Genomic DNA, 23,973 nt, shown 5'->3' with positions numbered 1-23,973 from the left:
CACGTGAATATTGTTATCTTGCGCCCAAAGATTTTCATGATATTTTCTCAATATTTCCTAATTCAATGTGTACGCGCAACGCACATGTCAATCTTGACCACTTGAGGGCATAACGAGTTGGGCCAAATCTTTAATTCACACGGGCTTGATCCAATTAATTCCATTGGGTTAAGAACCTACGTACTTGAGTCCATTAACTCAGGTTCAATTAAATTTTGTTAAGCCCATCCGCCACCATCCGATGCAAATGCAACTACTTAATAAATGTTCTTCAAACAAAATGCTATGTAATTTAACTTTAATATTTTTGTTAGGGACTAAAATTTAATCCCTAATTTTCTATTCAACTAATAACTAAATGGTTAGTCAAAATTTAAGTGTCAACAGCTGCCCCTCTTTAAATGTGAGCTCGAAGAGGTTGCATTCAAAGACTAGATGATACCTAAATTTTGTCTATGCAAATGCAATGAATGTTATTTTTTGTGGGAGTATGAGTCTCCAAATTAGGTAGGATCTCATCGATTAATCAAATCGAATCATCCAACGATGTGCCCGGTAGGGTGTGGAAGAACCCGTGTCAAACAAGAGCGAGCATCTCAAATAGAGGGACTGCCCATTCCGTTCAACACGACACTAAACCCGCTCCCTTTAAGAGAGCCGCCAGGGAGGGTTGCAACAAGTAGGTCGGGTTTAGGCTGCAGAGCAGTGGTCCTGCAATCCATGCCTTTGTCGTCAATTTGCAGCAATTCCAGCGCCAAATCCTTTATGTTAGTAGGATTCTTGAGACAGTAAAACCCGATTGGTTTGATGTTGCTAGTTGCATCCATAAGATAATTCACCTTTCATGTAACATTTAAAAAAATTTGTGAATGATGGATTCCTTTTTATGGTTTATAAACTATTCTCTTTCAATTGTCAACCAAATCAAATCTTCTAAATTTTAAATTAGCAGGACAACGAATGCAATATGAACATTCTCGGATTCAAACGTTCAAAATGCATAATCAAGACTCAAATGCTTATAATCCTATTAAACAAAGGTTCTCCACTGTTTCATCGCATTTTTCCAGCACAAAATGCTTGGAAGAACAATCTTTACTGGGGAAATGATGGGATAAGCTGACGAACAAGACCTAATAGCACATACTGAAAGTACGAGTTTAGGTAGAGAAAGAGAACCACCCAAAGGAGCGCCACCACATATGATCCTACAAAACTCCATAAGAAGGCTTCTCTCCGGGAATCATCTTCCTTGGTATGATTAAAATATGGCAGTGTCCCTCGTCCTTGTTTTGAGGCATCACAGCTTGTTAATGGTGGTCCACAAAGAAGAGGGTTACCTTCATAACTTGCTTCACCAAAAGTTTCAAATTGACTTTTTGGTTTTGGTGTCCTGCTTGACAAGTTGTTGTGAGCCACCCTAAAATTTGACAACACGTAGAGCTCTATCAGTTGTGGAGGGATTGAACCGGTTAAGTTGTTGTAAGACAGGTCCAAGCTCTCTACGTCCTTTAAATTGGAAAACGTTTCTAGGATTGATCCTATCAAATGATTATGTGACAGGTTCAATGCTCGACGTTCACTTAAGTAGCCGACCTCTGGAGGAATAAAGCCCATCAAATTGTTCTGTGAGAGATCCATTCCCGACATGAGTTTTAGAATGTTGCCCTTGTAAGATTCCAACCCACTCTTTGTCATGAAGTTTGCTTCATCTAATCCATCCCTCAAGCCAGATGCATCAGCTTCCCTATACGAAAACATCATTAAGAATCTACCCTTATGGTCGAATGGTTCCCAATAGTCTACCCAACCAGAAGATGTAGAAAATGCGCCCGTAGATTCCCCATCATTTCCAAATGTCAAATCTTTCAAACAAGAAGGAATTTTTCCATAAAGATTATTATTGGAGAGATCCAATATGCTCATAAATTTCAAGAGACATAGATCCAGAGGAATTGAACCTTCAAAATTGTTTCCTTGTAGGAGAAGAACCTTCAAGTTCTGAAGTGAACCGATCCAACCAGGGACCTCACCTGACAATGCATTGTGTCTAAGATCCAATGTAACTATAGATGAAGCTCTAGAAAGAAACTCAGGAAAATGCCTAGCAAGTGTGTCATTTGTTAAATGCAAAAACCTCGTATCTATAACAATGGCACAGGGGGGTATATTGGCCAGACGAACAAGATAATGTAAGTTGCAGATGCTCAACGGTAAAGGACCTCCTAATAAATTACTCGACAGCGTAAGCCCTCTCAACTGTTAAATATCTCCAATCCAATTGGAAAGTGTTCTGGATGGAAAATTATGACTTACATCCAAAATCTGCAAGGATGAGCTATTTAATATAGCAGGTGATAAGTCCTCGATGAAACGATTTCTATCCAATTGCAAAAATGTCAAATTTGTCAAGTTAGAATACCCCAGTAGCATTTTGCCTTGCAAATTGTTGCCTGACGGTATCAATGTCACGAGTTTCGTGTGCAATCTTTAGCAAGTGTCTCTGGTATCTCTCCCGTGAAGCCATTATCCGACAAGTCCAATGTATCGAGTAGCTTCATATTGCCCATTGAGGGAGGGATTCTACCTTTCAATAAGTTGTTTGATAGGTTCAAATAACTCAAATTCGGGAGGATAGAGCCAATCCAAGATGGAAGCTCCCCTTCAATAATATTAGCAGACACATCGAACCACAACAAGTTGACAAGATTCAAACTGGAGGGCAAGTGAAAAGCACCCGACAAATTGTTGCTTGTGAGTTTGAACAGTTTAAGATTTGCATTGTTGTCTAATAGTCAATTTGGGAAATTTCCTATCATTTCAGTGTTGCTAAGTTGAACATTTCTAAAGTCATACTATTCTTTCAGAAAGCTGGGAATTACGCCATTTGCATCTTTGTTGAGCACATAGTTTGATAAACCAAGCTCCTTCAGTTGAAATGAAGGAAACCAAGTGGGCTCTTCCATATTTACTTCCAGATGATTGCGGTTGTTGAGGAGGTGGAATATCTCAAGGTTAGAATTATTGGCTAGGGAAGCAAGAAAAAGTGAGCCTTCAAAAGCATTTCCAGAAAACACAGTATATTCAAGTGACTTGAGATTATAGAGGAGACATGAAGGAATGGCCTCGCTGAAGTTGTTATATTGAACATCAAGCACAAGGAGTGAGGTCATATTGCATAAGCATGAAGGAAAAGGACCCCAAAATCCATTACCACTTATGTCCAACTCTTCAAGGTTCCTCAATACGCACAAGCCTATCGTATTGAACACTGCAAATATGAGATACGTATCCCTACATTGCTGAACTCTTTCAAAACCTCATCATAAACAATTATTTTTAAACATATAATATATGAGTGTTTCAGTATGGAATCTATACATACATAAACAATTATTCTTATATTATCAACGTATGTACAATTTTATTAGAGAGTTATGCATAAGAATATACGAAAATATATTGTTTAGGAAACACTGCAAATATGAGATACGTATCCCTACATTGCTGAACTCTTTCAAAACCTTATCATAAACAATTATTTTTAAACATATAATAAATGAGTGTTTCAGTATAGAATCTATACATACATAAACAATTATTCTTATATTATCAACGTATGTACAATTTTATTAGAGAGTTATGCATAAGAATATACGAAAATATATTGTTTAGGAACTTATGACCAAAGTATGCATAGGAATTAGACATGTAGAATAAGAGATTTGTTAGGATTAAATATTTGCTAAAGCGACCATAAAAAATTACTAGGTAAAACCCACCCATCGGTGGCCGCGTTGGTTTGCGCTCAATTCCTTTCACGAGAGGTCCTGGGTTCAAACTCGTCCATCGGTGATTTAAGTGGGGGGTCGTGGCGGTGGGATGCTGCGCTAGCCCCCCCCCGAGGACTAATCGGGCATCACCGCTGGTTTGAGCCCTAGCTCGCCGGCCGCGTGGACACCTCGGTTATCAAAAAAAAAAATTACTAGGTAAAACTCTTAAATGAGCTGCCCATAACTCAATCTCATGTGAGTTTTACCCAAATATAAAACATTTTTTTACCAAAATATGCATTGTTCTATTAGATAATTATGCATAAGAATATACGAAAATATAATGCTAACAAACTTATTATGAGAGTATGCATAAGAATTACAGACATGGAATTAGAGATTTGCTAGGATGAAACATTTACTAAAATGATCATAAAAGGCAAATTATAGGGTGAAGCTTGCACGTGAGAGTGCCTCGTGGCTCAATCTTGTTGGAGTTTTACCGACTTACAAGTGTATATGAATCCAACTACTACGTAAACATAGTACTTGTAGTTAATTTAACCAAATATTAAGAAAGTATGACATTTATTGGTTGCAATATGTGGTAAACCATAATCATTTTTTTTCAAAAAGAAATGGTGTTTGTTATAGATATTTAGATATCTTCCTTTATTTTCCATATCTCTCGATGTTGCATATATCTAAGAAATTCTCCATATCTCCATTTCATTGTGCAGATGTTACCTTAATAATCATCTAATAAAATCTATAAATAAACTCATGTACTCTTCATTATGATATACAATAATATACATAATATACAAATATTACACATTTCTTTTCTGCTTCGTTCTTATCTGTGTCTTTAATGTTTCTATATCTCAGTATCCATGTACCAATTCGTTCTAGTTTACTTTTGAGTTTTGAGAAAGGCCCTTCCGCTCCTGCCTAACCATATTGCCCTCACTCCAGGAGCTAGGAGCCATTTATGAAATAGTATCTTGTTATCATGTTTTGTATGCATTATAAAAAATGGAAAGATGGACCATATGATGGCTCCAAGGATCACGATACGTCAAATCAAGTAATATACATAGTATTTCAAACATGACAATCAAATGGATAATCTATCCCCCTAGCTAAAATTTACTAAACTTATGAAGAAAAATATTGCACTACTATTGATGAATCATATACACAGTAATGGTAATGATAATGTTGAAGAAACTGGATATGCAGGAAGAAATGAAAAATTATAACAGGGTAAAAGAATGAAATAGTTATACTAAAAGAATTATTTCAAAAATTGTTCATTCTATGTGGCTATTTTAGAGGGAAAAAATCTATGTTTGATATATTTCTATCAATAGAATCAAACAAAATTTCACAACATATGAAAAATCAAAGTATTATGAAACGCAATAATTCTACTAATAACACTTGCGATCCCTGAAGTTTGGCCATCAATCTGTAAACTTTAAATATTGTTTGATTTTGATTTCTAATTAACTCTTGCATTTAATTTGGTTATGATTCTTTTACAAAATTTGGGCTCCTTCAGTATATAGTTATTTCGCATTATTTATATCTTTTTAGCAGTAAGTCGCAGTTTACTTATGGCTTCAATAGACATTTAACTTAGCCCTCGCTGGAGTTAAGTTATTTGAAGAAAAAGTGCAGCCAAAATATGATCTCCGAAGGATGTTGAATATAATGCAGTCATGCCTTTTATGCTCAAGACAATACAACATATGAAAAATCAAAGTTTTATGAAACGCAATAATTCTACTAATAACACTTGCGATCCCTGAAGGTTGGCCATCAATTTGTAAACTTTAAATATTGTTTAATTTTGATTTCTAATTAACTCTTGCATTTAATTTGGTTATGATTCTTTTACAAAATTTGGGCTCCTTCAGTATATAGTTATTTCGCATTATTTATATCTTTTTAGCAGTAAGTCGCAGTTTACTTATGGCTTCAATAGACATTTAACTTAGCCCTCGCTGGAGTTAAGTTATTTGAAGAAAAAGTGCAGCCAAAATATGATCTCCGAAGGATGTTGAATATAATGCAGTCATGCCTTTTATGCTCAAGACAATCTTACCTTATCTTATTCTAAAAAGGTGATAGGTTACCAATAATGATAAACGTAAGTGATCTTCAAAGAAGTAGCTTCCAATAATTTCGAAGCATTCAATCCACAATATCTGATGGCTAAGGCCATAAAAGATGTTATCCTCATGATGTCTACGAGGGCATCATTGACCAAATTGTTAAAAGAAAGCTCCAACACCTCCAGATTCACACCTATGATTGACAAAAGGTTCTCAATATCCGATGGTATGTATCAAGGCATGGTCTTCTATTTTACATGTACCTTCAAGCTGATTGGAAGACAAATTATGGGCCTTCATTGAAGTTTGCTTGTACAGTGAGGGCACTCGTTCTAGGTGATTGAAAGATAGATCTAGCTGTTTCAATTTCTTCAGGTGTAACGTTCCGTTTAAATCTGATTTTGGAAATATCCACGAATAATGATTAATTAATTATCTACATATATTAGGTGTCTAATTATCTTCAATTTTTCAAGAATACTATATGATTATGATGAGGAGGATACATTTATAAGCAGAAACCAGTTGGTCCAACATATCCAAGCATAAAAAAAAGTCCTCATCACATGACTTTGTAAACCAAGTCCATAATCAAATTACTTATAATCTTAACAATATCTATTAGACATGGTTCTAGCAGAGGTGAGAGAACATTCAATCACGTGCTCCCCCGTGACATTTGACTTTACCTCTATGATGGCAAAAAAGTCGGCATTTCGCAAATCATTGCTTACAAAGTTAATTGTATATTTGCTCTTTGGCATAATCCTCCTCCTGGAGATGAGTCTCCTAATTAATTTATGATATGTGCAATCAAATACTTTAAGAGCTGCATCATTTCTGCAATCTTGTATGACATTCTTTTTATTATTCAAACACGGTGAGTAAACGATTATTTTGAACATATTTGGAAAAGGAAAAATGAAACAAATAACTAAGAGAGAGAGAGAGAGAGAGAGAGAGAGAGAGATTCACCTGAGAGAGAATTATGACTTAAATCCAACATTTGAAGTTCCTCTAGAGGAAGAAATAAAGAGGCGTGAATAACCCAAGGCCAAGGCGCTTCCCAATTGCGCACAACAAATTTCGCACGGTGTGTACCATTCAAATATAGTTGAGTCACTCGTGAAGAGGTATCATCGTACACGATGCCTTCCCAGTCGCAACAGTCACCATTGCCGTCTCGTCAAGACGGAAGAGAAGACCCATCCGGGTAGTTGAAGGCGGCCTCAATCTTGAGAAGTGCATTCCTCTCTTCTTCCAAGCAACTCCTGCTTCCTCTTCCTATCAATACCAACAACACCCAAGTCCACGAACACAGTAAAAGACACTTCATGTTTATACGGTGTTTTGCGGGTTCTATGTTTCTCTGCTTCACCATGTGGAAACTGACAAGGGTCATCTACTTATTTTATATGTGCAGAGTCTTTCCCTTTCGAGTGATTTTCTCGTTGGGCAAACTCAAGTCTTCTGGAGCCAATTTCACGGAACACGTGACTTGACCCAGAACTTCTCCAAAAGAGAGAGACGAAAATAATAAGATGAATATTATAAATTGATAAGAAATGATTATTAGCAAATCGACAAAATAAAAGTTACGAGTGATTTCATTAAAGTAATAAAGAAAAAAAATACGTTCCCAAGTATCATTTCTGAATGAAATGAGATAAATGACTAAGACTTGATTGTGATAAATTTTTAGTATAGGTGTTGTTTTATCAAGAAATATCACATAATTGGCATTTGTTTCAACTTGTTGAAGAAAAATGAGAAAACTTCGTCCAATTTGATAACGTGATCAACACAATACTGATCAACATTCAATATATTTTATATTTAACTTGAAGTATCAATGAATGCAAAATCGATTAACTATCAATTCTTTAGAATAATATAAAAAATATATATAGTCTTAAACTCCTGGTTAGAATCTTTTTAGCCGCCACGCCACAACAGAAGCAGATCCATTCGGGTTGTGTAAGGCTGATTTAAACAACTTCCACTTCAGCTTCCACTTCCCTCCAACATCGACACCATCCAAAAGTCCACCTGCACATGCTTAGTACAATTGGACGACACTTAATTTTCTGCTGGGGAACCTCTTCAAGTCAAAGATGCAACACGTCTCATCCTCCCACCCCGTCATTAATGCTTGTCATGACACAGAAATTTTCCAAGGAAAAGTATGCAAAGCATTTTTCTCGTTATGTTGAGAATTAAAGACATGAAAATGATAGAGGAGAAGGCAGACACCACAGTTAATTCAATCGCTGTGACATAAAACCAATCAAGGTTCATCGTAGAAATTGAATGTTCAATAATAACAGCGGATACAAGAGCGTATGTGGAAATCTATTTAGTTTATTGTGAGGTTCGCAGATCATTTGCGCTCAATGAATGTGATCCATTACATTATGTGGGTCCTATGTTGAATAACTTGATTTATTAGTTAGAAGGCATTGATTTTATTATGTTCTGGGTCCATGTGCAAAAGTTATTCTAAATCTTGTCCATAAATAAGAATAAGTGTGCTAGAAGTCTTAAACTTGTCGCAAAAGTACAATTGAATCCTTAAACTTTCAAAAAATTCAATCAAGTCTTAAAATTTGTTAAATCGGTGTAATCAAATCCCTCAGTAAACTCGTCGCAGTCGTAAAAGTGCAATCAACTCCTTAAAATTTCAAAAAATACAACAAATTCTTAAAATTTGTTAAATTGGTGTAATCAAATCCTTCAGTTAACTCTATCTAGTTTCACTAACGAAAAATGCTGACGTGACTTTTTTTCTATTACTTTCCTAAGAAAGCGTGGCATCGATGTGGTGTCTGTCAAGCACCATATCGGGAAGAAACTTGAAAATTAGAAAAGAAAAAGGATAACAAGATTATTTTTAAAAAATAAAAATAGGATAAAAGAAAAAAGTATAAGCATTAAAAAAATAAAAAAAATAGCTAAGAATTTAGGGGGACAAAAAAAAAAGGCAAAACCTTGCTGCACGAGTATCGTCAAGCTTGGCCATGACCACCAACTTCCAGGCTTTTTCAAGATTTTGGCCATGGCTTCTCGAGTTTCATCGAGCTTGCAACCGTTGCCGCTTCAGCTTTCAGGCTTCAGGCTTCAGGCTTCCTTAAGCTCGCATGGTTGGGTTAGGTGTTGAGACTTTTTATTGGCTGTGGAATTACTTCCTCCTTGTCTTCTTGTCATTGTTGTCCTTCTTTTTGTCAATTTAAAACGAATTATATTTTAACCATAATTTTAATTTATTTATGCAAATGTATGCTTTAATTGATTTTTATTTTTCAAATTTCCGTATTAGGGAATGTAATGGTGATCTTATTACGACATGTTATTAAGAGAGTTATTTATTTATTTATTTCATCCAATCATCTCATTATGTGAATATTGAAAATAACTATTAAGAAAGAGTTTGGCAGTGACATGCAAAATAAAAGTGAAATTTTTATGAATATTTAATTGTCTTTAATAGTTGTTGATGTTCGATTTTTATTTGTATTTTTCTTGACAATCAATTCATAAAGTTGCTCAACAACAACGTGAAAAAGAACTAGATTTTCTAGAAAATTCACTCTTCGAGAAAGCTGATTTGTACAATGGAAAAATTTAAAAAGAAAAACTCAATGCTTTTTTAATATGCATGGTAAAACCCACTCAAAATTTAAAAAACAATTCGGGAATATCTTGTGAGAGAAAGAAAGTTGATATTGTTTTGTTATTGTTTCTCTTTTTGTTGCCGGGAACAAGAAGTAGATTTTTTTTACTTCTTGTTTCTGTTTCAAATATATTCCTTGATCACTTTTCTGTTTCGGAAAAAAAAAAAAAAGTTCGCAAACATGCTCTTAAACAACTTCCACTTCGGCTTCCACTTTCTTCGAACATCGACGCCACCCAAGTCCACACTCACATGTTCAAAACTAATGGAAGACACTTAATTTTCTGCTAGGGACCTCTTCAAGTCAAAGATGCGAACACATCTTATCCTCTCACGCGGTCATTAAAGCTTGTCATCGACCCGGAAATTTTCCAAGGAAAAGTGCGCAAACCATTTCAAATTAGTTGACAATTGAGGACATGAAAATGATAGAGAAGAACGCAGGCACCACAGCTGATTCAGCGTAAAGCCAATCAAGGTTCATAGTGGAAATTGAATGTTCAATAACAAGTGTGGATGCAGGAGCCTATGTGGAAATCTATTTAGTTTATTGTGTGGTCCGCGGATCGCATCTGCTCAATGGATTTGATCCATTACAATGTGGGGGTTATATGTTGAATAACTTGATTTATTAGTCAGATGACAATGATTTTATATGTTTCGGGTCCATGTGCAAAAGTTATTGAAAATCCAATCTACAAATAAGAATAAGTGCACTAAAAATCTTAAACTTGTTACAAAAGTGAAATTGAGTCCATGCACTTTAAACAAATGCAACCAAGTCTTAAAAGTTGTTAAGTTTGTGTAATAAAATCTCTCAATTAACCTTATCCAATTTCACTTGCGGAAAATGCTGATATGACTTTTTTTTTTATTAGTTTCCAAAACAAACATAGCGCCAATGTAATGTTCACCAAGCACCACATCTGGAAAAAAACTTAAAACTTTAAAAAGAAAAAAGGATAACAAGATTATTTTTAATAGTAAAAATATGATAAAAGAAAGAAGTATAAGCATTAAAAAATAATAAATAAAAAAGCTAAAAAGTTATGGCAAAAAAAAAAAAAAGCAAAGCCTTGCCGCACGAGATTCGTCAAGCTTGGCCATGACCACCAACCCCCAAGCTTTTCTCAAGATTTTGGTCATGACTGCTCTCGTTTCGTCAAGCTTGCAGTCACTGCAACTTCAGCTTCTAGGCTTCTTTAAGCTCACGGCCTATGGCCGCTTGAGATTCATCGAGCTCTTGGCCACGGGCTGTAGCTGCTCGAGTTTCGTCAAGCTCAGCCATGGATACTCTAGCTACCAGAATTCTTCAAGCTCGCAATCCCGGCCAATTGAGTTTCGTCGAGCTTAACCATGGCTGCAAAAGCTTCATCCAGCTCGACAGTTGAGATAATTATTTTAGCTAAACTGAAGATGAAAGACTTAAAATTAATTCTAGGTTGGTTCGATTTTTTTGTAAGGCACGAAGAAACCAATAAAGCTCTTTCCGGGCTACAAACATTATTTCATGTATTTCCTCCAATTTTCAGGAAAAAAAAACATGATATTATGACTATCCCATTCTTATTCTCTGCCTCTCAGTGCTTTCACTGCTTCTCGTGTTTGATTGAAGCACGCTCGATTATGACAAGAATCGTAAGTTCTTTTTTTCTTATTGAATTATCAAATCGTGAATTTGGGTTAGGTGGTTGGGACTATTCGATTGGCTGTGGAATTGCTTCGTCCTATGCCTTCTTGTCGTTGTTGTTTTTCTTTTTGTCAATTCAAACGAATTAAATTTAACCGTCACTTTGAGTTATTTATGCAAATGTATTCTATAATTAATTTTCATTTTTTAAATTTCCTTATTAGGGAATGTACTAGTGATGTTATTGCATCAAGTCTTTAAGAGAGTTTTTTATATATTTATTTCATCCACTCATCTCGTTATTTGAATATGAAAAATAACTTACAAGAAAGAGTTTGATGGTGATATGCAAAATAAAAATGAAAGTTTTATGAATATTTAATTATCTTTAATTGTTGTTGATGTTCAATATTTATTTTTATTTTTCTTGACAATCAATTCATAAATTTGCTGGACAACATGAAATAGAACTAAGTTTTCCAGAAAATTCTCTCTTCGACAAAGCTACTATGTACAATGGAAAAAAATTTAAATAAAAATTTAGTGCTTTTTAAAAATGCATGGTAAAACCCACTTAAATTTTTTTTAATAAACAAACCCGTGATATTCTTAATTTTGACAACTTGGTCCGGCATAGAAAAAGAAGAAATAAAGAAAAAGGAGGAAAGTGAATAAGGGAAATTTTGACAATTTGGTCCACCAATTTGAACTTTAGCAGGGTGATTAAGGGCAATTTTGTCTCTTTTTACTATATGGGATGGATTTAGGCATATAGGAAGCTGAGAGGATGTGATACATCCATAATAACATTTTTTCAATCTAGATCATTTAAATTAGAAAAAAAAAATCCAAATGCCGCCCAGAAATAACATTTGCTGATTGCATTGACGTGCCATAATTTCTGTTTTAAGTGGAGTTATAGAGCCTACAAATCCAATTACAAAGCTCATTAAGGGTCCAAATGACCTTCTTAAATGAAGAACCCACTGCCGTCATTTTTAACCCAAAAACTTCACTTCTTTCCTGGGCTTTGGGCTGTTTTCAAAGCACTCCTCAAGCCCATTACCTGTAGGTTCAATTATTAATGCATTTCACGTTAAGGCTTAAACCCCCCATTAACTTGGACTTGCTGTGGTTGTAGGAGTACACTTATTCATTAAGCTTTCTTAAAACACTTGAAAGATTTTTAAACTAGGGACGTTAATTTTGCCATTAACATGTTCACAAAAACTATACTAGAAGAAAGTGATTTTTGACGCTTGATATTGGTTTGAGACGTAATGAACTCGTCGCAAGTGTTTCCACTTAAACCTCAAAAACAGTACCGACTTCTCGCAAATCATGAACTTTTTATTTCTTGTGCTTTAATAGTTTCATCGGATGATATAAGGAACTAACCTCATACAACATGCCAAGTTCACGTCTTGATTTTGTTTAAAGCAAGTCTATCCGAAGATAAAGGAAAGGCAAAGAATTACATTCTTGTGACCTAATTATTGAGTTACGACGAGAAGAAAATGAGCATCAGGCCATACAATTCTTGAGATGCGAAATTTCTAAGGTCTTATCAACATGGCTAGATCGTTGGGTTATGTTGTCTTCAACAACCACAACAAAAGCAAGGAACCCTTAAGACTTCTCAATAGATCTTCTACTTCTTCTATGCCAACGTAGGTTCAAACTAGACATAGTAGTATATTAAAATGATTTATTGCCACTTTTGATTACATTGCCCAAGCATATACACCGTAACGGCTAGCAGGTACATAATTAGTACCACTATGAAACATTGATCTACACAGCAAAATGCTAAAAAATGTCATTGGAGGTTAAAGTGAACTTTACAATTTAAATAAGTAGAAATCCAAAAGCGGCTTAGAACTAACATTGGCTGATTAGTTTGACGTGCCCAAAATTTTGATTTGAGTGGAGTTATGGAACCCACTGATGTCATTTTTGCCCCCAAACAGTCCATTTCTTTCCTGGGTTTATGGCTGTTCGTAGAGCACTCATTAGGCCCATTTGCTGTATATTTAATGATTTGTGTATTTTATGTTTAAGGCGTAAACCCCAACTTAATTTGGACTTGCTGTGGATCTCGGAGTACTTATTCGTTAAGTTTCTCTTATAACAAGTCTTGAGAGAGTTTTCTCTCTAATTGTGCCTTGCGAATACTGCAAATAATTGAGTTGATTTGGTCTTCGGAATATCATTTGTAAATCTCACTATTCTTGAAATCACGAAAAGATTGCTAGCCCGATCGCTACTTGATTAAGGTAATATTTATTAAACTAGGGACTAAATATGGCATGCTTATGGCATGTAAACATTCTTAGAGGTGTTAATGCTGTCATTAACTTCTTCAATTCACAAAAATAGCATAAGCACTTCACAGATACTAGAAGAAATGGATTGATGACACTTGTTATTGATATAAGACGAAATGAACACATTGCAAGTTTTTCCCGTTAAACCTCAAAAACAATACTGACTTTTCAAAAATCATCAACTTGTTTTCTTGTGTTTTAACGGTGGACATATGATGTTGTTTAAAGCAAGTCATCTATACTCAGATAGAGGAGAGGCAAAGAATTACATTCTTCTGACCTAATGTTTGTGTTACGTCGAGTAAAAAGTGAGCCTCAGGCTGTACAATCACTGCAGCTAGCTCGTAGGGTTAGATGATCTACAACGACGACGACAACAAAAGGAAGGAATCCTAACACTTCTGAGGAGATCACTTGATTCTTATATGTCCATGTAGGTTCAATCTAAAATAGTAGTACATGAAAATGATTTTGCCTTGTTGTCACATTTCTTTTAACATCCAAGCAAATATATCCTAATGGTTTAAGAAGTAAGAGATGAGTAATCTGTTGACATCATAATATTCCGGTCACATAGACGATATAGTATTAGAACTAAACGCGTACTTTGCGCGTTAACTTATTGAACTATAATGCCCCAAATGTGGACATTCAAGAATTGCTTTCTTGTTGTGCATAACTTGCTAGGAATTAATTAAGTCAATGCGGGTAAATCCAATAATAATGCTATGCTTGGAAAAGGATGGATTCCCATTAGATTCTTTTGTACCTTGGCCTACCATAAAAGATAAGGGAGAGCATTAAATTCCGAAAAGGCCATTGACTTATCTCGGCGTTGGATGCCTAAGTCACGCCGTCCATCCAATCGAGCGAAATCAATCACATGGGAGTGTTCTTGGACTGTCTTTTTGTGCTGGTTGCTGCTGAATTTTTATTTTGTTTCTCACCTGGTGATAAATTCAGTTGAATCCAAAAGAGATAAGTGATGCATTGAACACCCTTCCAATCGTCAATGAGCTTCTAGATGAACATTGGACGAACTTGTCAATATGTTTCAGAATTGACAGAGCACAATCGAGGGAGGTTGTCATGTGATCATTATTGCCTCAAAGCATTATTTGAGTTGTCTTTTCCTTTATGACTTCGCAATTCCACCAATGGGAATTGTGTACACATGTAGCTCGAAGAGTGACAGAGGGTACAGGAATATCTGATAACATTTAGCCTCCAAGAAGTACGGACATAGATGGTGATGATCTAATGATTTGTCCTAAGCACGTAATATTTCAAAAGGATGCTTCTATGGCGTAACTTAGAAAATCAAACGCTGTCAGTGGTCGCTTATCCGCTATTAAAAGGACTAGTCTAGTTTCCAATAAGTAAAAAGGTGAAGTTTTTAAAATTGCTAGTAAGCTATGTATGTTGTCCATAAAAAAGATACGACTTGTAACTTTTTTATCAAGCAACTAGTTAGTAAATTATCAACATCATAGCGAATCAATTAACGTCATTCGTGAACTATAGCTGCTAACCAGATGAACAGGTTATCAATTGCAAGAATTTATAGACGAGATTTAGAATTCACTACTAGTGTCACATATTTACGAAACGGAACTCCGTTTTTGGCCAACGCAATTTTGGAAATGTCCCTAGAACCATTTGTCACATAACGAGGGACGCTTACTAAGTATCAACAATTATTAGGAGATTGGATAATAGCTTTGACAGGTTAAGAAAAGAATGGTTGAGATTGTTCCGTACTTTTGGGAAAATCATCAATAATGAGATAGTGAACTGTTAGTCTTTCTTCACCTACTTCGACATTCCACTTGCAAGTTTGAACGTCGTTCTTTATAAGGAATTAAGAAGCAGACAGATTTGTCGTGATTATAAGATTCCCATTCACATGGTGAACGCGTTAGCTCTGGCTCCAATGCCTCGATCAACATGCACATTGAAGAATAAACAATATTAAAGTCATGTGAATGGATAATGTTTATATATGACTGAGAAAGGATGGATAGGAAGGATTTTTCAGCTGGGTGCATAAGTCACACCGTCCATAATATGAAAATAACATCACTCCAATGTGAGTTATTTTTCCTTGGGCTGTTTCTTGTGTAACTCAATAAAGGCTGAATTTTTATGATGAATTCAGTAAAATGCAAAATTTAGAGTGATGGATGGAGCACCTTGCAATCATCGACAAAGCTTCTAGATGAAAATTGATTGGCCCAAAAACCCAAAAAAAAACAAAAACGCACAACCTCTTAGACAAATTTAATACGACCTTCAAAACGTACAAAAAATATTACAAAATTTTACCACTATAACCATCCAACTTTTGCAAATAATTTATTTTTGGACTACATATCTTTTGGAACGGTTCACTTCCACCACTTCACTAAATGACCGTCCAACTCTGTTTATGAATAACCCAACCAACTTTTGCATAACACTAGTGTGAACAAACAACGAGGAGAATGGACTGAATACTTGCTATTTTTATCACAATGGTCACATGTTGTGTTTTTTTGTTGCTGTTTCATTTGGAAAGTAGTAATAAATTTTTCTCAGATAAAACGTGGTGCTATTTTTGTATTTGGCCAAAGTAATGGAGAGTCGTCAAAAGTGTCCGGTCAAAAAGTAAAATACTTTGCCAATCCAGAATAGAGCACGATCTGGGACTCGTCACTGGGTCGTTTACTCAAAGTCCATCGTGGGTTATCCTTTTGGAAGTGCCCAAGAATTCCACAAAAAGAAGTTCACGTGTTAGCTCAGAGACAATGGTGACTGAGTGCCCAGAATGTTCGACGACTTTTAGGTTGGATTCGTAACGTTACGTACGCTCGTGATGGTTCGCAAGGACGCTGGCATGGCGTAACTTTGAAAATCATTCGCGTACTTTTGTGGCTTCGCTGCTCTTGAAAAGGCCGCACAAGCTTCCCAACAATGCAATCTCTCTCTCTCTCTGATTTTTTATGGCTTTGACGTCTTCAGGCGTAGCGCTGCGCGAGAAATTTCAGTGGACTCTGCTTCTGCTTTGATTCATTAAGGTAACAACCCCACTCTTTTGCTTGCTTCGATGTCTATGCACACATGAGTGAAACTCTCTCTCTCTCTGTCCCTGAAAATTCTAAGTTCGTATCCTCACACATCGATAGATTCATTCATGGTCATTTCATTTCCGCCGAATGTCATTCACTACAATTAAATGCTTAGCATTTCTACTGTAATCTTCAGTTTAGAAATGGTTTGTCGCTTTGTTCATGGATCTCCTTCCGCTATAAGAGCTAAAGCCGAAGAAAAAGACTTCAGATTGTGTGATGCGCAATAGCACTAATTAATTATAAGTTTGGAAGTTCAGTCATTAAGAGAATGGTGTGTGTTGTTTGCTTAGGGACCAAATGACTAGGAAAAGGGACAGATTTTGGGAGTATGCAGAGCAATTGAGTGGTCGCTTCAAGTGTAAATTCTGCAGACGTGATTTCCCCGGTGGAATTCCAAGGGTTAAGTCGCACTTAGCTTGTGTCCCCGGTCGCGATGTTGCAATATGCACCGAGGTTCCTAAGGATGTCCAGGCTATAGCTTTTGAAGCAATTAGCCCTCATAATAGGAAAGATAAGAGTCTGTCTCAACCAACCACTTCAACACGACTTGCAGACATCCAGATAATCGACATGCCAGAAACATCTACAGACAAAGGACAGGATTGCCTAGATGAGTTGCTTGCAAAACACGTTGTGTTCAATAACATTTCTGAAAATGTCCTTCAGAGTTCGCATTTTGCGAGTTTCTTGCGTGGGGTTGCAAACTATGGGCAGAATTATGAGTTACCCTCTTATTCCGTTCTCACCACAAAGTATATCCCCAAATTAAATAGCGAAGTCGTTCAGTATGTAAATAGTGTCAAGAAATCATGTGATTTAACGGGGTGTACGGTAATTCTAGATAGTTGGGTTAATGTTCACGGTAGAGCCTTCCTGAACATCATTTTATATTCTCTAAAGGGTGTAATCCTAGTTAATACCGTTGAACTTCCAAAGAATGAGTTAACATATAGGTCTATTGTGGATCAATTGCAATTTGTGATGGATGAAATAGGACTTCACAAAGTTGTACAGTTTATCACTAATGATTTAGGTAACCATCAGCCCCTCCAGAAGATGCTTATCCAAAGGTATTCAGGTACCTACATGACATTTTGTGCTGCTCACGGCATTCAGTTGCTTTTCACATATATCTTTCAAGAGGTTGAATGGGTTGGAAGGACGACGTGTGAGGTTAAATTGGTGAATGACAATCTACACAAGTATGCCGAGTCTTTGTCCCTGTCAGTGAAATTTGGAGCCAAAAGGGGATTGGGAGATGTTCTTCCTAATGGTTTAGCCTCAAACTTTAGAATGCTTCAATGCATTCACAATGCAAAATCAGAGATACAACGTTTGGTTACATCTACTGAATGGAGACAGTTGAGTCTTAAGGAAGGAATAGCGAGCAAAGTTATTTCTATGGTTGAAAGCCCCCAATTTTGGAGCCAATGCCAGGAGGTGTTGCAAGTTTTGGAACCACTATTTGAAGTTTATTGTTTGTCCCGTAATACTAATCCAACAATTTCATACTTATATGAAGCGATGGAGAGAGTAAAAGAATCTCTCAAGAGGCTTTCTGACAATAATGATGGCAAATATGAGTGCATATGGAAGCTTTATAATGGCATGAGAGCTAAAGTAATTCATCCAGTGCATGCAGCTGCAGCTTTTCTGAATCCGTCCTACTTTTTGAGTGACAATTTTCATGAGAGTCAAGAAATGAAAGATGGAATCGATTATGTGCTACAAAATATGGTTGCTGAAGAAGAACAAGAAGCTTTCATGGGGCAGGTGCTACAATACCGCAAAAGAGAGTCAAACTTGCTCCCATATGCAGCAAAAACAATGTCGAAAGCATCTCATCCCTGTAAGGATTTCTCGTTTCCTTATATTTCCTCACTATGTTAAAGTCAATCAAGATAAGATGATCTACTCCTACTGTAGCCAAATATTTAGAATCTTTACCTTTCCTCGTTTAGTTTGCAACTTTTGAAGCTCAAATTGTGATTTTTATTTACGAAAAGCCACTATAGAATTCTAGAATTACAATATATCAACCCCTCACAGAGCATGTGATCTGCAAAAGAAATCTTTCCATAAACTTTTTATTGACTGGGATTCTCTATTAATTCTCAATAGACAGTCATTATTTCTTTATTTAGTGATTGTTTTCTCATGACAGATGAATGGTGGGAGTATTGTGGTGATGGCCTTCCTGTACTTCAAAAGTATGTTCTTCTGATTCTAAGCCAACCTTGTAGTTCCTTTTCATGCTTGGAGTGTCGAAATGCATCAGAAACTACCCAAATCACGAAGTCGAGTGAATTACCTGTCGGTAAGGTGGATGACTCTGTGTACCTGAGGGCGAATACGTTGATGATGGACAAGTTTAGAATGTTGGAGTCAGGACCAATGAAACCTATCAATTTTGCACATCTTAGAGACAACCATGATGATTATGTTGAGCTTGAGCAAGACTGGAAATATAACTCTGCCAATACAGTACCAGAGAGTCGCAGTCGAGGTGACATCGACGGAGCAAGCACATACTGGTAAGGTCACCTAGTTTTTGCTCATAATATTAGTTCCCTCAATTGCTCTCTAGTTACTGTAAGTTACAAGTTCATACATGGCAATCATTTATGAAATGCAGCTTGTTTTTGTTAATTTGCTTTTGACTGGTATCTTGCACAAAGTTTTCTTTTATTCTAGTATCTGTGGTCAAGTTTCCCTTCTTTCATGTCTGCTTGTTTCTTGTTTTGAGACAACTAAGAAAGCATAACGGACTAATTTTCATAATAATTCCTGAATCTTGCTTAGCTGCCTTACTCCCCTTCACAGTTCACTAGTCACCGTTGACCATCTTTTGGTACTGGATAGGATAAGATGGTAGTGCTATGAAATTGGTCCCCTCAAATTTCTCTAAGAATGAACTTTGTCTATTACAGGTTCCCAGTGCACAAACTACCAGCTCTGAAGGGGAAACCTTTTAAACTTCGTTTCATGACCAGCCTGCCCCCACACTTATTCACCGAGGCAAAGGTTCAGGGACATCAAGGAACAGCCATTCAAGTTGCTTTGCTAAATCCTGAAACTGGAGAAGTTGTTCAGAGCGGACCAGGATCAACCACTAAGCTGAAGATTGTCGTATTCGATGGTGATGTTGAGAAAGTTGATTGGACAAGGGAACAATTGGAAAGCCATTTATTATCCAAAGGGTGTGAGAACAGAAAGCCGCTTCTATCTGGCGACTTGCTAGTGACCCTAGAAGGAGGGATTGGCACTTTAGGCGATTTCACTTTTACGCAGGATTCGAGCTGGACAAAGAGTGGCAAATATAGGCTTGGAGTTAAGGTTTCTTGGAGATGCTCTGATGCAGTGCATATCCATGGGACCATATCCGAGGCTTTCACTGTTGAAGATAGCCGTGGAGAATGTGAGTCTTCGAAGCAACTACTGTTTATATAGTCTTTGTTTAAACACATCATCTAAAACAACTCAGACAGCTAGTATCAAGAGTTGCATAGGCTAAAACCAGTGTTGGATAGAGGCTAGTACTTTCGTTGACATAGAGACTATCACAAGATGAATTTGCTCAACATTGTGGAGACAATGCGACAAAATTAATTGGTCATTCTTATGGTACAACCATGTTAGCAACCAATTCAACTTTGGAGGAGATTTATAATGCTGTACTTAGTTGTGAAGTTTCTGCTTCTTATACTTTCTATAGTTGCCAAGAAGCGTGTCCCACTTCTACTAAGTGACTACGTCTGGAGACTGGTTGGAATAGCGATGGGTGGACAAGTGCACAAACAATTGACAGGAGCTGGGATTGTCACGGTCCAAGATTTTCTCGCCCTTCTTTCCAGGGATCAATTAAGACTGATAAATGTAAAGTCTCCCCTTTTTGTCCGTTATGTTTCGCCACTGTCATGACCGTGCCTTATATTTAAATCCTTATTTTTCTTTACTTATTTCTTGTTGAATTATCTGAATTTCAGATCACAGGTGGTGGAATCTCCAATGCTATGTGGAAACATACTTTGGAGCATGCCATGTCATGTGTCTCCGATGCCAAGCAGTACGTTTACTATTGCAATGAAGGGCAATCCAATGCCATTCTTTTCAACTGGAACTATGAGCTCAAAGGACTCATCTGTAATGGACAATTCTTAGATATGGAATCACTTTCCAGCGATCAAAAGGTTAGGCTCAAAGTGTTGCCACAATCTGGCTCAGTCTTGATCATTGAGCATGCATATCTGCAAAGAAACCAGAGCTTACAAGCTCTGAGCATAAGAAAAACAAACAAAAAATCACATTGATACTAAATGAACATAATTCTTTAATAAAATAAGGCATGACGTAATGACAATTTGCAGTTTGTTTTAAGTGCGAAATTATAGTAGGGAAACGTCAGTGATCTTCTTATTAGACAGACTTCCTAGGTACTTCCTCTCTGCACTAATACTACCTATGCAATGATATGTTTTGACTTTCCTGTTGAATGTGTAGAAATTTTTCTTTTGAATCCATTCTGCAGATCTACCTCGAATCCATGTCGAAAATTGCCTACCAGAATTATGACCAAATCTCAGAATATTGTGGCAATATGTTCGACTTCGATTCAATGACCAGTTCAAACAGCATGTCAGCCTTCACCAGTGATGACACCACCCTATGCTATGTTGGTTGCTCTTTTGGCACTCATCAAAACCTGCAACAATTTGTTTTCCATGAAGCGGGGAATATCGAGAACTGCCTACAAGCTACAGTTTCTGATACCATGAGCTCTATGTCGATGGCAGCTCGTTCTGCTTCGATGACTTCTGATTTTCCAGTTCAAGGTGATATGCTTCTACCATGGAATGAACAGCACCTGGAAAATGTAACCATTCAGCATCTACTAAATAGGTTTCGTTAAATACAGAGATCACTAAGAGACATCTGAGACCGTTGGACATTGGAATATTGCAGGTTCTAATTGGAACTACGAAGAACTGGAAGCCGAGAAAGGCTGCTGTGGAGTGGCTTAAGCTGAAAGCCGCTTTTAGGTGGGCGATAACCATACGAAAGATGGCTGCAACAAGACGGGCCAAGGAGCTGGAATGCTTAGGCCTAATAATACCTTTGATGTTACAACCTTGAGAGTCTATACTCCTCGGGAATTCGTTACAACCTTGGGAGGGAGCCATGTTTAGTGTACTGATATATACGTACTTTTCTTGTATCATCTCAATCAGATAATATATAGTCTCTGTCTGGCATTTTCAGCTACTCAGCACTATTTTTGGCATCATTTCTCTAAAAAAATCAGGTCGTCGTTAACTTCTTGGACAAAGCTCTAATGAGAATCAATTCAGATTTCAAGAATCTGCACATGAGCTTGTGGGATAGAGCTCATGATTATTTTTCAAATAATAGTTGCAACAGTGCTTGAATCAGCGAATTTCAAAGTTTTCTGTGCATCAATGGCAGAGACGAGGACCATATCATTTCCTATTACCATGAATACTGGTTAGTATCTATGCTTTTTATTTTTAGTATTTAAAAGAATAATTGAAATCAATGTTTCATTAGGGGCCAACATATGTCAAGCGAATGCCCGAAGAAATGTTACCTAGATTTTAAAGGCAAGCTGGTTGGAATAGATCGTCGTGAAAAAGAGATAAACCCAAACACAGCGTAGGTGTACATGTGTTTCAATCTGTCCATTCTTTCTGGAGTCTACGTTGCTTGAAGGGATTTGTGATAATGGGAAACAGAAAAAACATCTCTCCTGCAAGAACAGCTTATTACTGACCTACACAGATGAGAATGTCCCAAGCTCAATTCTTCTGAATGAAGGCAATGACGTCACAAAGCATATTCTCCATTGTCGAAAAGTTTTGATTGTCCTCAACAATGTCGACAGTCCAGGAATAGGAACATTTGCGCGGAAGCTCCAATTGGTTCGGCGCTGAAACCAACAACTTCATTATGACTCACAGTAGTTAAACAGATGGGTGAGGATGAAGCTCTCCTACTTTTCAACAAGCATGCTTTCCCCGGGGGACCTCCAGACAAGCTGCCATGATTGTTTGGCCCCAAACGTTATTTCAGTTATTGACAGGTTCCCTCTGACTATTTAGGTTAAGATGTTGACATCTCTATCAGAAGAACAAGATCACATGGCTGAGGAAATTATATCTTTGTCTTAAATATTGCCTCAGCAGTAGAATCAGAGAAGCATTTAGGTAGTAGTTATGTGTCCTGGTCTTTCTAATGTAGCCGGTATAACCAGTTCAAACGATATAGGCGGCAGCTGCTTTGAGAAAGGCCTAAAACCTCATTGCTACTAATCCAACCCAATTACACTAGGCATTCTACAGAGCATTCTACGTTACGTAGTCCTAGCCAACAAAGGACTTAAACAGCAGATCGGACATTAAGCATGCTCGTTGAAGTTACTAAAGCCCATTGGAGTCCTATCACAGATTCAAACCATTTACCTTAAGGCGGGCTAATGCAAAGGCATGGAAATTTACATGCTCCTTGGACAATCTCTGGAGATCTGCAAACAAACACGTTCGCCGACGCGAGCAGCTAGTTCAAGGTTGGCCTGCCTCGACACTCCAAACAACAGAAAATTGTGAACGCTGCCAACATAAGCATTGAACACCATCATATCCAAACAAGAATTGATCTAACGTCTGCAACTAGGCTAGAGTACCTAAATGGGTTCTGAAAACTTTATATTGTAATGCAAAATTAAGTAGGCAATAACCCTCAAAACACAGTCGTTCCCAGGAGAAAGGAAAAGGAGGAAAATCTTTTTTTTTTTGGTCTGTAAGAGAAGCTCACTGGGTGTCGAATTGAATTGGAAAGTATCAGCTTGAGCAAGGTAGGCTGTTGTTCAGTTAGTGCTCTGCCCAGTCACTTTTACCATTTTGGCCTACTCTCTCCCTTCGGTAGACAGGATTGAACCATTTTCTATGAAGATGATCTTTCTTCGAGTTTTGACTTTGGCTGTTCATAACATAAATCGGTCCGGTCCGGGCTGTTCCTGGTTCGGGCAGTTCCACTGCATACCCCTTCTAGCACCGACAGGGTGCCTACAAAAATCTCTACTGTGTCAGATCTTTTTTTTTTTCTTTCATTCTAAGCTACGCGCTTCACCAAGCACAAGTAGAAAAAAGTCTTGCAGACATTGCTACAGGGTTATAGATAAGTTTAGAAAAATAGATTGGATTTGGCACTCCGCTTTTTTATGATAAAGATACGGAATTTTGTTAAAACTCGGATACCGATTGATTTGATGGCATAATTTTATTCGGATGTTCAGATCTAAATGGCCATTGTCAATTTAGCAAATCTAT

The 23,973-nt window shown here is 36.9% G+C and overlaps 1 protein-coding gene and 1 pseudogene across 4 annotated transcripts; one reads left to right on the top strand and one right to left on the bottom strand.

Moving 5' to 3' along the window:
* Positions 1-596: 596 nt before the first annotated feature.
* LOC130136131 (receptor like protein 21-like) lies at positions 597-7,295 on the bottom strand (annotated as a pseudogene).
* Positions 7,296-16,304: 9,009 nt separating this feature from the next.
* On the top strand, positions 16,305-21,892 carry LOC115662154 (calmodulin-binding protein 60 F-like). 4 transcript variants are annotated; one of them, XM_056306184.1, is made up of 8 exons: positions 16,305-16,576; positions 16,921-18,479; positions 18,795-19,164; positions 19,561-20,048; positions 20,346-20,506; positions 20,617-20,820; positions 21,159-21,462; positions 21,546-21,892. In XM_056306184.1, exons 2-8 carry the CDS (start codon positions 16,928-16,930, stop codon positions 21,761-21,763), a joined length of 3,297 nt encoding a protein of 1,098 aa, XP_056162159.1. In that variant the 5' UTR covers positions 16,305-16,576; positions 16,921-16,927; the 3' UTR covers positions 21,764-21,892. The 4 variants fall into 4 exon arrangements, with proteins under 4 accessions (XP_056162159.1, XP_056162161.1, XP_056162160.1 ...); XM_056306186.1 differs by having other exon boundaries at positions 16,306-16,576; positions 21,593-21,892; XM_056306185.1 differs by having other exon boundaries at positions 16,306-16,576; positions 21,159-21,503; positions 21,593-21,892.
* The last annotated feature ends 2,081 nt before the right edge of the window (positions 21,893-23,973 follow it).

Source organism: Syzygium oleosum, unplaced genomic scaffold (assembly GCF_021117445.2).
Source record: "Syzygium oleosum isolate NSW1041296 unplaced genomic scaffold, Sole_v2.1 Sole_v2.42, whole genome shotgun sequence".
NCBI classification, from domain to species: domain Eukaryota; kingdom Viridiplantae; phylum Streptophyta; class Magnoliopsida; order Myrtales; family Myrtaceae; genus Syzygium; species Syzygium oleosum.
The sequence above is the reverse complement of the archived record's forward strand: the minus strand, read 5'-3'. Positions and strand labels throughout refer to the sequence as shown.